At 37.6% G+C, this 13,443-nt stretch overlaps 1 protein-coding gene across 1 annotated transcript; it reads right to left on the bottom strand.

The window, feature by feature from the left end:
• Positions 1-1,914: 1,914 nt before the first annotated feature.
• LOC125678907 (phosphatidylinositol 3,4,5-trisphosphate 3-phosphatase TPTE2-like) lies at positions 1,915-13,112 on the bottom strand. The gene is made up of 14 exons (XM_056155463.1): positions 12,253-13,112; positions 11,082-11,291; positions 10,655-10,762; positions 10,130-10,296; positions 9,117-9,181; positions 8,938-8,998; positions 8,739-8,820; positions 8,499-8,649; positions 8,315-8,395; positions 5,380-5,485; positions 3,856-3,953; positions 2,556-2,645; positions 2,313-2,386; positions 1,915-2,224 (listed from the first exon to the last, which is right to left on the bottom strand). Exons 1-14 carry the CDS (start codon positions 12,492-12,494, stop codon positions 2,119-2,121), a joined length of 1,641 nt encoding a protein of 546 aa, XP_056011438.1. The 5' UTR covers positions 12,495-13,112; the 3' UTR covers positions 1,915-2,118.
• Positions 13,113-13,443: the final 331 nt, after the last annotated feature.

Here is a 13,443-nt window from a genome sequence, read left to right on the forward strand (position 1 = left end):
TCCCCGTCTCCAACATCCAGGGGCCACTATCCCCGTCTCCAACATCCCGGGGCCACTATCCCCGTCTCCAACATCTCAGGGCCACTATCCCCCTTTCCAACATCCCAGGGCCACTATCCCCGTCTCCAACATCCAGGGGCCACTATCCCCGTCTCCAACATCCAGGGGCCACTATCCCCCTCTCCAACATCCCGGGGCCACTATCCCCCTCTCCAACATCCTGGGGCCACTATCCCCGTCTCCAACATCCCGGGGCCACTATCCCCATCTCCAACATCCAGGGGCCACTATCCCCGTCTCCAACATCCCGGGGCCAGAGGACACCAACAATGGTTCAGGGTTCCTTATTGCAGATCATCCGGATCCTCATATGAAGAATCTTTTTCCCATTCACTATCTGACTGTGAAACGTTCCTGCAGACGTTAAGGAAGTAGGCTCCCTGGAGACCTTCAAGGAGAGGATCCAGGCCCTCCACCCCCAGCAGCCATAAACACAATCGTATCTTTTTACCATTTTTAAAAAACGAGACTCTCCATCACAGAGGCTGTGCGCTGATAAAAATTGATGCAGATTTGGGCAGTCAACGCGGGGTATGCTTGTGACATACAAAGACCAATTAAATAAAGGATTCTTCGCTAAAATTATCAGTCGTTTTATATCCCTAAGTTAACTAAACTTACACAAAAACTTACGTCACAATTTAGATAAAACTAGAAGATAATGCATCATATCTGCATGTAATTTCTTCACATGTGAGCCACGGAGTCGCATTTTATTATATACATGTGTATATTATAATAAATTATTATCTTATCTTATATATATATATATATATATATATATATATATATATATATATATATAAACTCTAAACACTTTCCAAAATTATTTCGACCATGTTACTGGTCTTCTTCAGTCATGTTTTCTAAAACAGTTTGTTAAAAAAAAAATTACTCCGAAAAAAGAGACATATATACATGTACATACAATGTATAGGGAACAGCCTGTTGGGTGGAATCAGCGGTGTAGTAAAACTTCACTTTATTCACTCAATTGAGAACTGAAGAACAGAATCACAGCAAAAAACAAAACTATTAGGGAAAACTCTTTACAGGGAAAATTAATAGAATATAAGATCCGACAGAAGAACAAAATCACAGCCCCCCTCCCCACCCCAAGAAAAACCGTTTCAAATCCATGGCGAAAATTTACAATTCATGCTATAACTCAAGTTATCCTTATTGAGACTGTTCTAGGTTCCCAAGCTACCTTATTCAAACATCGAGAAAATCATTTCCTCTTTATTCTGTGTCCTTAGTTTTGCTGTATGGAGGAAATTGAAGCAAACTTTTAAATATATAGCGAGTGTTTATTCATTATACTTCATAAAACGACAGAGTTCGTAATAGATCTGGTACAAATGCGGACATAAATTGTTATTTTGATGATAATCTAAGACTGTTTAATTGGATGGATTCCTAATATATTTACTTAACTCGAGATGAGATACACGTGTCCCGTGTCCATTTCAGTCCCAACACCCCCTTTTTCTGTACACGTGTTTAAAAACGTAGTTACTTTATCCACGTTAATCATCCCGTCCTCAATACCCCTTGCTTGTCGTAAGAGGCGACTAAATGGGGCGGTCCTTCGGATGAGACAGGATAAAGATCCCTCCTTGCTCAAAGGCCATAAGCGCCGAGCATAGGCCTAAATCTTGCAGCCCTTCACCGGCAGTGGTGACGTCTCCATATGTGAAAAAATCTCGAGAGGAACGTTAAACAATATTCAATCAATCAATCCACCTTAATCAAGGTACTTATTGACCGATTTTCCCCTCATTTTCAAACCCTTGACCACCCAGTACTTCATTTGGGGATAGCTTTTTGAAAATTAGGTAACATGAAAATGAAATCACTTCAAATATTTTATTACATAAAAATATATTTAAAAAATCAAATAAAGTAAATTGAGCAATAAAATAACAACACAGGAAGGGGGAAAATGTAAAATAAAAACAGCCCTAATTTATTTGATTTGAATGAAATGGAATGGCACGGTAAAGATAAAACTTTATAAAAACGTCTTTGGTGATTGTAAACCGGAGAATCTACTGGTCAGGATGGTTGTTCAAAGTTTATCTCCACAGAAAAATTCTCCGTGAAAATCTTGTGTGTCTTCTTTTTATGCGGATTGTCCAAATCATCTCTGGGAATCAGCAACCTTGAAAAAAAGAAAAAGAAAGTTAGTGATAGGGCACGTTGAACACGCGTATCAAAAAGCACTGTTTGAAGAAAAAGTGAACACGTACCTTAAATTTTCGATGAAAAAGGTGTGGAACCAGAAGTAAAATGCGCAGTTGTCATAGCCCTTTGGAATTTTGTTCTGAAATCAAAGTAAATACATCTTATCTGAAACGATTAACTTTAAAACTTCAGATTTATCTCGTAAGTTCAGTTGTTCCAGCAGTTATGTATATACTAGGTCTAAATGACCTCGCCTTCTCTTGCATACCTTTCAATCCAAAACAATCCCGTCCAATCTCTCGACTTACCGAGCTAAATTTCACCTTTACATCTTCGTGCAGAACCATTTCCTGTCCCGGAGAAATTTCAATGGAATCCTTCTCTTTACAAAACTCCACCTACACAAAAAGAACACAGTTATTGATCTAAAAAACCAACTGAGTCTGTCTTTCACTTCTGAATGACAATCAAAAATAGTAGCTTATATCTACATCCCAATGTACACCCCTCATCAATGATAAATGCTACACACCAACTTTTTTTTTTTCAAAAATGATGAAAACGAAAATTAAATTTATGTTTTTATAAGTAAAATGAACACAATTCACCTTATGAAATGTAATTTCTTCACATCAGTTCTCAAATAAGTCCAAAAGAGTAGGAAAAAATTAGAGAACCATATGGGGGGAGATAATATATTTCAACTTTTGAACATCAGAATATTTACCAGTTTCTTATTTTTTAAATACTTTTTAAATGCATTTTATATTTGTACGTATTACAACCAAACGAAACGAATCCGAAAAATATATATCAACCCACACATCCATTTTTTGGGGGGTATCAAACGTCCTTAAACTACATTGCAAGCTTCTTGTTTTTCTTTCACGACAAAGTGAGCGTATTTGTGTCAAGTTGTATCGGTGTATGAAGTCTGATGTAGAAATATTCTATGATAGGCTATTCAGAAATGAAACGATCGCTAAATGGGAGAGAGAAAAGACGGAAATGGCCACATATCCCCCGGCGGGTATAAAAATCCGTACAAATGTTCAAGGACCAGAAAAACATTGAAGTATCGGTCACATCTCTTCAGTGGTAATGTCTCGGAAGCCCGCAAAATCAGCTTTATCGCTTCAGGGCGGACACCTACCTAACCAGCTCGTGTCCACATCAGCAGTATCGTCGGACGATACCCACCGTTGATTTCATCTTTCTTAGTCAAAAACATCGCAGACAGTTAAAAAAGGGATTTATACAATTTAATTTTGCAATACATGCTTCGTGAAATATGCAAACAAGGACATTTCGTGAAATAAGCAAACAAGGATTTACGGGTCTTAGCCGCTTTTAAAATCAATGATACGCAAGATTCACTTTATATTGTCTTTCAAAAAGCAATTTTCCCCGGGCATACACAACAAACTTTTCATAGAAGTTCGAATTCATTTTTTACCGGATTCTCATGTCCATGGGTAATGAATTTATCAACCATTGGTTTGCGCGCAAGGTTTTGAAAACGCATCTTGTGAAAAAAAAACCTGCTTCGGTTCTGGGAGTGGAAAGGATTGTCATCAGCCCGAATGACAATTAACTATCAGTCATTACCTTACAGTTTTCCTGCTTCCCTAGTTTACATGAAAAAACAGGGTCCCTCTGTTGATATATATCTAACACCAGGTCACTACCGTCTCCATTCCCTACAGCTGCAAATAGAAATGTCCAGTGTTAACGATTTAGTCAGGACAGCAGACTTACAGACGCAAAGTTATAGCATACATCCGATATCTAGACTTACTACGAATGATATCTAGACTTACTGAGAATGATATCTAGACTTAATGAGAATGATATCTAGACTTATTGTGAATGATATTTAGACTTATTGTGAATGATATCTAGACTTACTATGAATGGTATCTAGACTTATTGTCAATGATATTTAAACTTATTATGAATGATATCTAGACCCATTGTGAATGATATCTAGACTTATTGTGAATGATATCTAGACTTACTGTGAATGATATCTAGACTTATTGAGAATAATATCTAGACTTATTGTGAATGATATCTAGACTTACTATGAATGATATCTAGACTTATTGTCAATGATATCTAAACTTATTGTGAATGATATCTAGATTTATTGTGAATGACATCATGCCTTATTGTAAATGAAATATATATACTTACATGTACTATGAATGACATCATGCCTTACTGTGAATGATATCGAGACTTATTGTGAATGATATCTAGACTTACTATGAATGATATCTAGACTTATTGTGAATGATATCTAGACTTATTGTGAATGATAACTAAAGTTATTGTGAATGATATCTAAATTTATTGTGAATATCTAGACTTAAGGTGAATGATATCTAGACTTATTGTGCATGATGTCTAGACTTAATGAGAATGAAATATAGACTTACTGTGAATGATATCTAGACCTACTATGAATGATATCTAGACTTAATGTGAGTGATATCTAGATTTACTGAGAATGATATCTACTTACTATGAATGACATCATGACTTATTTGTGAATGATATCATGACTTATTGTGAATGATATCTAAACTTATTGTGAATGATATCTAGACTTACTGTGAATGATATCTAGACTTACTGTGAATGATATATAGACTTACTGTGAATAATATCTAGACTTACTATGAATGATATATACACTTATTGTGAATGATATCTGAACTTTTTGTGAATATCTAGACCCACAGGGGCTAAGCCCGTTTTGGGCCCGAACTCTGTGATACCATTCTATATTTATGGTATCACAGAGTTCGGGCCCAAAACGGGCTTAGACCCTGTGTCTAGACCCATTGTGAATGATATCTAGAATTACTATGAATGACATCATCATTTATTGTAAATGAAATATATACTTACTATGAATGACATCATGACTTATTGTGAATGATATCATGACTTATTTTAAATGAAATATAGACTTACTATGAATGATATATAGACTTACTATGAATGATATCATGACTTATTGTGAATGATCATGGCTTTGTAAATGACATATAGACTTAGCATGAATGACATAATGACTTATTGTAAATGAAATATAGAGTTACGTTGAATGAAATCTAGACTTACTGTGAATGCCTGTGATTCGAATTGTTTTCAGTTTCAGCATCACAACTGGTGGCATTTCACCATTCAAGTTTTTGACGATAGTTTCATAGTAACCAACGTAACGACTCTAAAAATAGAAATTTGAAGACCTAAGATCAGCAGGTATTCCTGCATTTTGTTGCACTGCAAGTATAGCAGAGAGGTTGTTATCGACAATTGGTGTCAAAATTCTTTAATCTCGTGTCGATGCTATAATGCAGATGTTTACGCTTGTGGGTTTAATTATCATGGATTCATCTTTTATTTATATATAGATATACAATGTGTGTATGCCATATGTATACTTGTGCGGTGAAATCAATTTAGGATGTTATGGGGTTTTAATGCGCATTCTACATTGCTAGAGAAGTGTTTGCAAGCGCATTGCGTATTTAAGTGTAACCACGTGCTGAAGACATGTATATACAAGAATAGATATGGGTTACCCCATATCAAAGATATTCGACTTTTAATTTACTTGAATTTTCACTATGCCCAGCTGATCTCTAAGAAAAGACTGCACTTGTTATGAAACTGGTGTATAGTACTTCATGTCCATAGCTAATACCGTCACCAGTCTTTTATCAATAACAAACAGTGCACACACCGGTGCTTGCAAGACATATGAAAAAAATGGATAGATGGCACAAATACGGTACAAAGATATTTAGGCTATGCTTTTTTGTCGAATGATAAAGAAGGAAATCAAGGAAGTTGGGGATTAGCAAATTTATTAAAATACAGCAGAAAAGTATAGCTTTAAAAATACTACATGAGAATGTGTATACCTATTACATGTAATTCAACTTATTGGGGCATATACTTTGTGCAGGCTTAATTTTTGCTAAAAATTATAATTTTTATCACAAAATTTCCCTATCAAACCAGTCTTATTTCATCATTCTTCCCAAATGTTTCCTTTTATATCTGTATGGAAATTCAAAGCAAAGAGATGAAAAATTGAAATCTCTCGGAATAAATACAATTGTACTCTAATTTTTACCATGTAACAAATTAATGTAAACTTTAGAATGACAAAAACAAGAAGGATTGATGTAATCTACACTTTCTCCAAATTTTGTGTATGGTATAACCTTAACAGCAAAGAAACCCTTAAACAAGAGATGTTTGTAAAACACATATGCCCCCCATGGTGCAAAATTGAAAAGGGTTATACACATACACATCATTTAATTGAGAGTAGTATCATCAATTCAAAATATTGAGCAGACAATATCTTCCTATGTCAAGAGTGGATTGACCATGTGACCTAAAACTCAATAGGGGTCATCAACTCCTGAAGATGTACCAGTGTACCAAGTTTGATGTCTGTCAAGCAAAGGGTTCTCAAGATATTGAACGGACAGTATATTCCTATGTCCAATTTGACCCTTGACTTTTGACCATGTGACCTTAAAATAATTAGTAGTCATCTTCTCCTGAAGATGTACCAGTGTACCAAGTTTGATGTCTGTCAAGCAAAGGGTTCTCAAGATATTGAGCGGACAGTATATTCCTATGTACAGTTTAACCCTTGACCTTTGACCACACGACCTCAAAATCAATAGGTGTCATCTTCTGTTGAAGATGTACCAGTGTACCAAGTTTCATGTCTGTCAAGCAAAGGGTTCTCAAGATATGGAGCAGACAGTATATTCCAATGTCCAGTTTGACCCTTGACCTTTGACCATGTGATCTGAAAATCAATAGGGGTCGTCTTCTCCTGAAGACGTACCAGTGTACCACGTTTGATGTCTGTCAAGCAAAGGGTTCTCGAGATATTTAACGGACAGTATATTCCTATGTCCAGTTTGACCCTTGACTTTTGACCATGTGACCTCAAAATCAATGGGGGTCGTCTTCTCCTGAAGATGTACTGGCATACCAAGTTTGATGTCTGTCGAGCAAAGGGTTCTCTAGATATTGAATGGTCAGTATATTCCTATGCCCAGTTTGACCCTTGACCTTATGACCTCAAAATCAATAGGGGTCATCTACTCCTTAGGATGTACCAGTGTGCCAAGTTTGATGTCTTTCAAGCAAAGGGTTCTCTAGATATTGAGCGGACATTATATTCATATGTCGGGAGTAGATTGACCCTTGACCTTTGACCTTTTGACCTGAAAAACAATAGGGATCCTCTTCTACTCATAACTAACCCACATATGAAATATCATTATCATCAAGTGAATGGTTCTCAAGATATTGAGCGGACAACACATGGTCTACAGACCGACCGACCGACCGACCGACCGACAGGTGCAAAACAATATGCCCCCTCTTTTTCAAAGGGGGGCACAAAAATAAATAGACATGCATATGTCACACTGAATACATTGCAAATATCTTCAGACTAGTGACCTTCACCTTTTAATTGTGGTCCGAATCCAGGTGTTGAGTGTTGTATACGCATTCCGTCATTAAACAACGGGAAAACCCCACATAAATTACTGATTAACAGTCTCTCTCAGAAGAAATTGTATGATAATCAACGAACAATATTCATCAAAGTAATATAATTGTTGCAATAGTATAATCAATCGTGAAAAGATTTTCAATCGAAGAATGACCTATATATTTTCGTGCAATACACTGAGGAGGCAGCTAGCGTAGGAATATGAACACTTCTTATATACATTTCTGGGGGAAAAGAGATTTTTCTTAAAAACATTTGACTTTAATTTTGTTTTCTCCCACGTATTACATACACATCGATATTCTATACATTTGTTGTAATCCTGTATCTGCTGATCATGAATGGAACTATATTTTTTCAGAGCAATTGTGTGAAGAGTACCTGAATCCAGTAATATATCTTGAATATATAGTATGCACTGATCGAATATATTAAAAACTCCAGAAATCAGGTCGGTGTAATCGGAGAATGAAATACTACATCTTATGAGAGAATGTCTACCTGGCTAGGTGTTTCCACACCTTGGAACGTCGATCCTTTATTCAAGTCCGTTCTTCTGTCTCCAAAGTAGCTCAGACTTTCCTATCGATAAAAAACAACAGAATATTCATTTTATACTTTTTGCGCATTATCATTTTTTGGCCAAAAGATTCGATCTAAATTACAATGCGACATAATTTGTCACCTCTGCCTCCGTGAACATATCGCAATCAACAAGCCACGTGCAGATCATGGTGCCCGTTCGACCTTTCCCGCCTTTACAATGAACTGCAATCACATGACCTTCGTTTTCTGACAACCATTTTCGGACTTTAATGCAGAAATCTACCATATCCCTAAAATGAAGTTGATGGCAATCATCAGAGAAGTTCCCTCACGAAAGCGCAAAGAAGTTTTCTTCGCGATGTTTATAACTTTGAATTACCTTATAGAAGGCACATTGTGATCATCGATATAAACACGCTCAACTCTGCCGTGAAAAATGGAAGCATCATAATTTCGTTCACCTAAAATAATGTAGTATTGATGAAAGAATGTCGTGGAACTGACTAAGTTTTCAATGTTTTTTTTTAAAATTATTAATCCTGATTGATTCTAGACTCTTGACAGATCGATTTACTTACTGCATAAATCAAATACAAGATAACTGTCTTTGTGTTTAGCATCTAAAAATCTTGCAACCTCCTGAAATATAATATACAATGTATTTTATAACTAGATACAATTAAAGAGAGGGACTTTAAGTGATCAATATTAACTTCTTTATTGAAGAACGCGTCGATGCTGCTGACCAATGACATACCTGGATTGGGTTTCGGTACATCCCACTCACACCCGAGGAAGGAAATGACATGGCAATTACACGCTCTGTAAAAATGGCAGAAGAAAAATTCAGTATTTCTTCTTTCAAAGAGAGGGTTCCATTAAAGTTTTAAGAAAAAAAGACTCTTCATCAACAACAAGGTTGTTTCACATTACATGTATTTTGTGGAAAGTAGACGGGACCCAAGTCTCCCAGGCTTTTCCCGGCGTTGTATTTATTTCTCTCTATCCACTTTTATAGTTTACAATGTAAACGTTTTAATGTTTAATTTGATAACCATTGTTTCATTATCCTCCTGTCATATGTTAACCAACACGGTCTGCTAAAATACTCTAGATCGACCAATTGTCATGACAGGTTATTGCAGAAAGAAGGCATTAATTATACATAAACATCAATGGGAAACGAGATTACTCCTCAAATCAATGGAACGTGGAATTACTCCCCAAATCAATATTTTCAGCTATTTTCCCCCCATTACACTAACGTTCCTGGCATACTGCAAGGCAAGTTGTATAAATATTGCTGTACATAGCGTTTTGTGTTATATTCCCCGCCAGTCTACAATGTACAAAAGCGTTCATATTTTACATTATACACCAGACATATGTGTTTATCTTGACCTGGAGGCATTTTTCGAACCTTACTGGTAAAGGCATGACCGTGACAATCCCGAATTTCGTCGCACAGGTTGACCTAGCACCGACTTGCTGTGCGTAATACAGAGTGGGCTGGCTTTGTACACAGCTTGCTAGTCCTACATCCGATGTCCCTATTCTACGTAAATAAGGATTGCTTCGTAGTTGTTTTTTAAAAAACAAAATTGTTCCAGTCGAGTTTCAGTGACAACTAGTTTACGTATGTGTTCAGACTGAACACTCTGACAGCAACATTGAACAGACATTAGAACATGAACTGTTACAAAGGAAAACAAAACACACCTTAGCTCATGACACATCTCCTTAAACACGTCCAGCAAATTGTGACCTTACTTGTAATGTAACACAGGTCAAGGTCGAACCCATCTTTCTGGTATCTGCGCTTGTTTTGAGAGACGGTTTTCCTGGCTGCCTGGGTCATGTGCCGATACTGTTGTACCATTATAATGACACTCCGTCCTATTCTCACCATCCGCAATGCTCTCCCTATCACACCCAATCTGCAATTTTTTAACGGAAGAGAGATTACATATCTAGATATCTAAAGTGAAACCTATGTTCGGGGGTGGGGTGGTGGTAATTTTTTTTTTGTCGAATTAGACAGTATTTTCAATTATTCAGCGTAAAGGGTGCGGGAAAAGAGAATTGGGACTGTAAAGAGGGTGGGGAATCCCATTGAAGCGGTGCACACAGATATCGGAATGGGCAAGTTTGACTGTACTTGGAACCACACATTCAGTCAACAAGTTACATAGCCTAAATTGCTTAATGCAAGGTAGCCTAAAATCATCTTTGGATATCAGGCTTTTCGGACAGTGTTAAATTGTGGATCTGGACTTCGATAAGTCATTCACATACCGTCCATAGTTAACTTCTGCCAAGAAACCGAGCACGAAGTCTATGATAAAAGTTGCCAAGACGACTAGCATATCTGTCACATCTAAACAATTCTTGAAAAATTCTTTCCTGCAAAAGAAAAAGAAAAGGATTTGAGTGTAGAGCACTATCGAATTGACATCAATATACATTTCTACGAAGCACACTGATTGCTAATGGGGATCCATCACCCAAATGCCGCTTGGAGATTTTAATTATGTAAAAGAGATTGTGATAGCCGGCTAGCAACCTACGCGAAAACAAGCATTTTAACAATGCAGATAGTAATTACAAAATCTCATTTAATGCACATCGATATATGATACGTTCGACCTTTTCATAATGATTCACGACATAAAAAGAAGAAAAGCGATTTGCAAGACTAGTGCATTGCACGATGGGCTCTTACCCACGATAAAATATCCTGAAACCGATTTCAATGAGGAAATAAGCTATGATGACACGTGACACAAGGGTGATGTCATGTGACGTGTGTTCGCTGAGATCCGTGACGCTAATATCCACCACTACCAAAATGACGTCCACCAGGATTAAGAGAACTGTAAACACGCGAAACAACACGTGCTCTATCACCGATTTCACCCGGTATTGGGCCTTCCTAGAAATAAATCACAAAATATTAATTGATATGTATCATAGAGCATATCAGTAACTTCGTTATCATCTCTCGGGAAATACGAATAAATGTTTAGACGTAAAGTCTTATTTTGATTATTTTAAAGCTATTTCTCTTATTTCCGTCTTTAGCTCTTTTCTAAGGCCGGGGAAGGGAATCATTTAATTTACATGTGATGGCGGTAATATTCGGAACGTTCCAACAAATGGCTAGGCATGATGAATTCTTATGACGTCCGCAGATCCTGACAAGAATGAGCACAGACTACCTATGATCATCGTCGCTTCTCACGGAGTGCGTTCGAGATCGCCGTTCTTCGTACGAGTACAAATTCCTGTCGATCCCGAACGCCGAGTACGCAACCCGCAACGGAGACTACCTGCAGAGGTGGTGTGAGTTCTTGCACCTCGAGGTGCAAGAACTCACACCACCTCTGCAGGTAGTCTGGTCGAAGAACAAAGAACACGTTCGTGCGCACATGCTCTCGCCGTTCGCGACTCTAAGAACGGAGCACGAGAACAACGGGAATGGCGATTTCGAACGCACTCACGTTTACTGAGTCCGGGAACATGACGTCATGTAAACGGAGACAATAGGCGTGGTTTGCGGCGATGACCAATGATGGGAACTTGTGAACATATTATGGATCGTGTCGTATAGATACAGGAACTGCTGACTTTCTGACAACTTAATTGTTACTATGATTAATACATGAAAATACTGACCACGTATCATTTGGCATGTATCAGAATTTGTCGGGAATAGCGTCAGGGTTTGCGTGTGCGAGGGGGTAACGCGGTTGAATAAATGAATGTCTCCATTGCATCTAAAACCGAATGCTTGAATTGTGTATAAAATAATGTTTGATTGGATACCATTACAGATCCACCATGGTGGATTATAGTTTACTAGTACTCAGAATGCACCATATACAAATACTTACTGTAGTTTTGTCCTGGGCACCTCCGTGTGCGCGTGGTGCTCGTCCTCCTCTCTGATGTGAATGTCAGGAGGGTGCTCGCTTCGTCTGCTGGAGATGCTGATGTTATCATCCTCAATCTTCAGTTGCAGAAACTGAGATTTCTCGCCACCCCCCTCGTCAAAAATATCGTTGTCTTCATTCATAACATCATACTCCAATGCTATCACCTCGCTTTGTCCGTTCACTTTGTTTGTATTCTCCATTGATTATCACTGGGTATACAAAGTGATTAATTTACAGTACATGCACAGGTGTCGGCCTGATCACTAAATTGAAACTGGTAGTGTAACGCGAAGAAGAAAAGAGTTGATTGAAATCGATCCATACGATCACATTTCCGTCACACACATTTTCTATGGACTTTATCGAGTTGGATGATTTAACACTGTCGATGTATATACACACTCTCAGGGTTGTACTGTCAATTATTTACAAAACAGAGAGACTGATTAACACAAAATATTCAACTGTTGACGAACACCGATAGGGCGTTGACAGAACCCTATCCGATTAAGGTACTTACTGTAAGGATGTATCGTAACAGCGGCCCGACTGGAATAAGACCAATCACACATGTATGTGCCTGAGAATGACTGTTTTATTCCGCGAGTTCAGTGTTCAAACATTGGCAACATATATCGGCTGTGGCGTACTATTATCACAATAAACAGATGCTTTATGGGTTCACGAGCCGACAAGAATGAAAACATAGCCTCGTTTACCTATCAAAATACACCTTGTGCGGGGTCACTGGTTTTCCATTTAAAAAAATGTGCATACACGTACATACTAAATCGCGCGATTTGTTATAGCTCTTTATAGTACTGATGGGAATTCTATATATGTGTATTGATTTTCTGGTTAAACGTTCTACCAATGTGTGCACTATCTGGTCAAATAGGTCATTATATACACAAATTTTCCCAAAGCAATACATTTATATCAGTGGTGGATCCAGAAACTTTTCAAAGGGATGGTACCCTTTTTCGCCCTAAAGGTGGGATGCAGACCTCCAATTACTATATCTATTAAAATGTACAACGAAAAGGAGAAAGGAGTTGCAACCCTCGTTAACCCCTTCATATCTTTTATGGACATATTTCGCAAGGGTGTCCGGGCTTCTCTTCGCTGCGACCCGTGTTTGATACCCGT

The sequence above is a fragment of the Ostrea edulis genome, chromosome 2 (assembly GCF_947568905.1).
Source record: "Ostrea edulis chromosome 2, xbOstEdul1.1, whole genome shotgun sequence".
Lineage (NCBI taxonomy): Eukaryota > Metazoa > Mollusca > Bivalvia > Ostreida > Ostreidae > Ostrea > Ostrea edulis.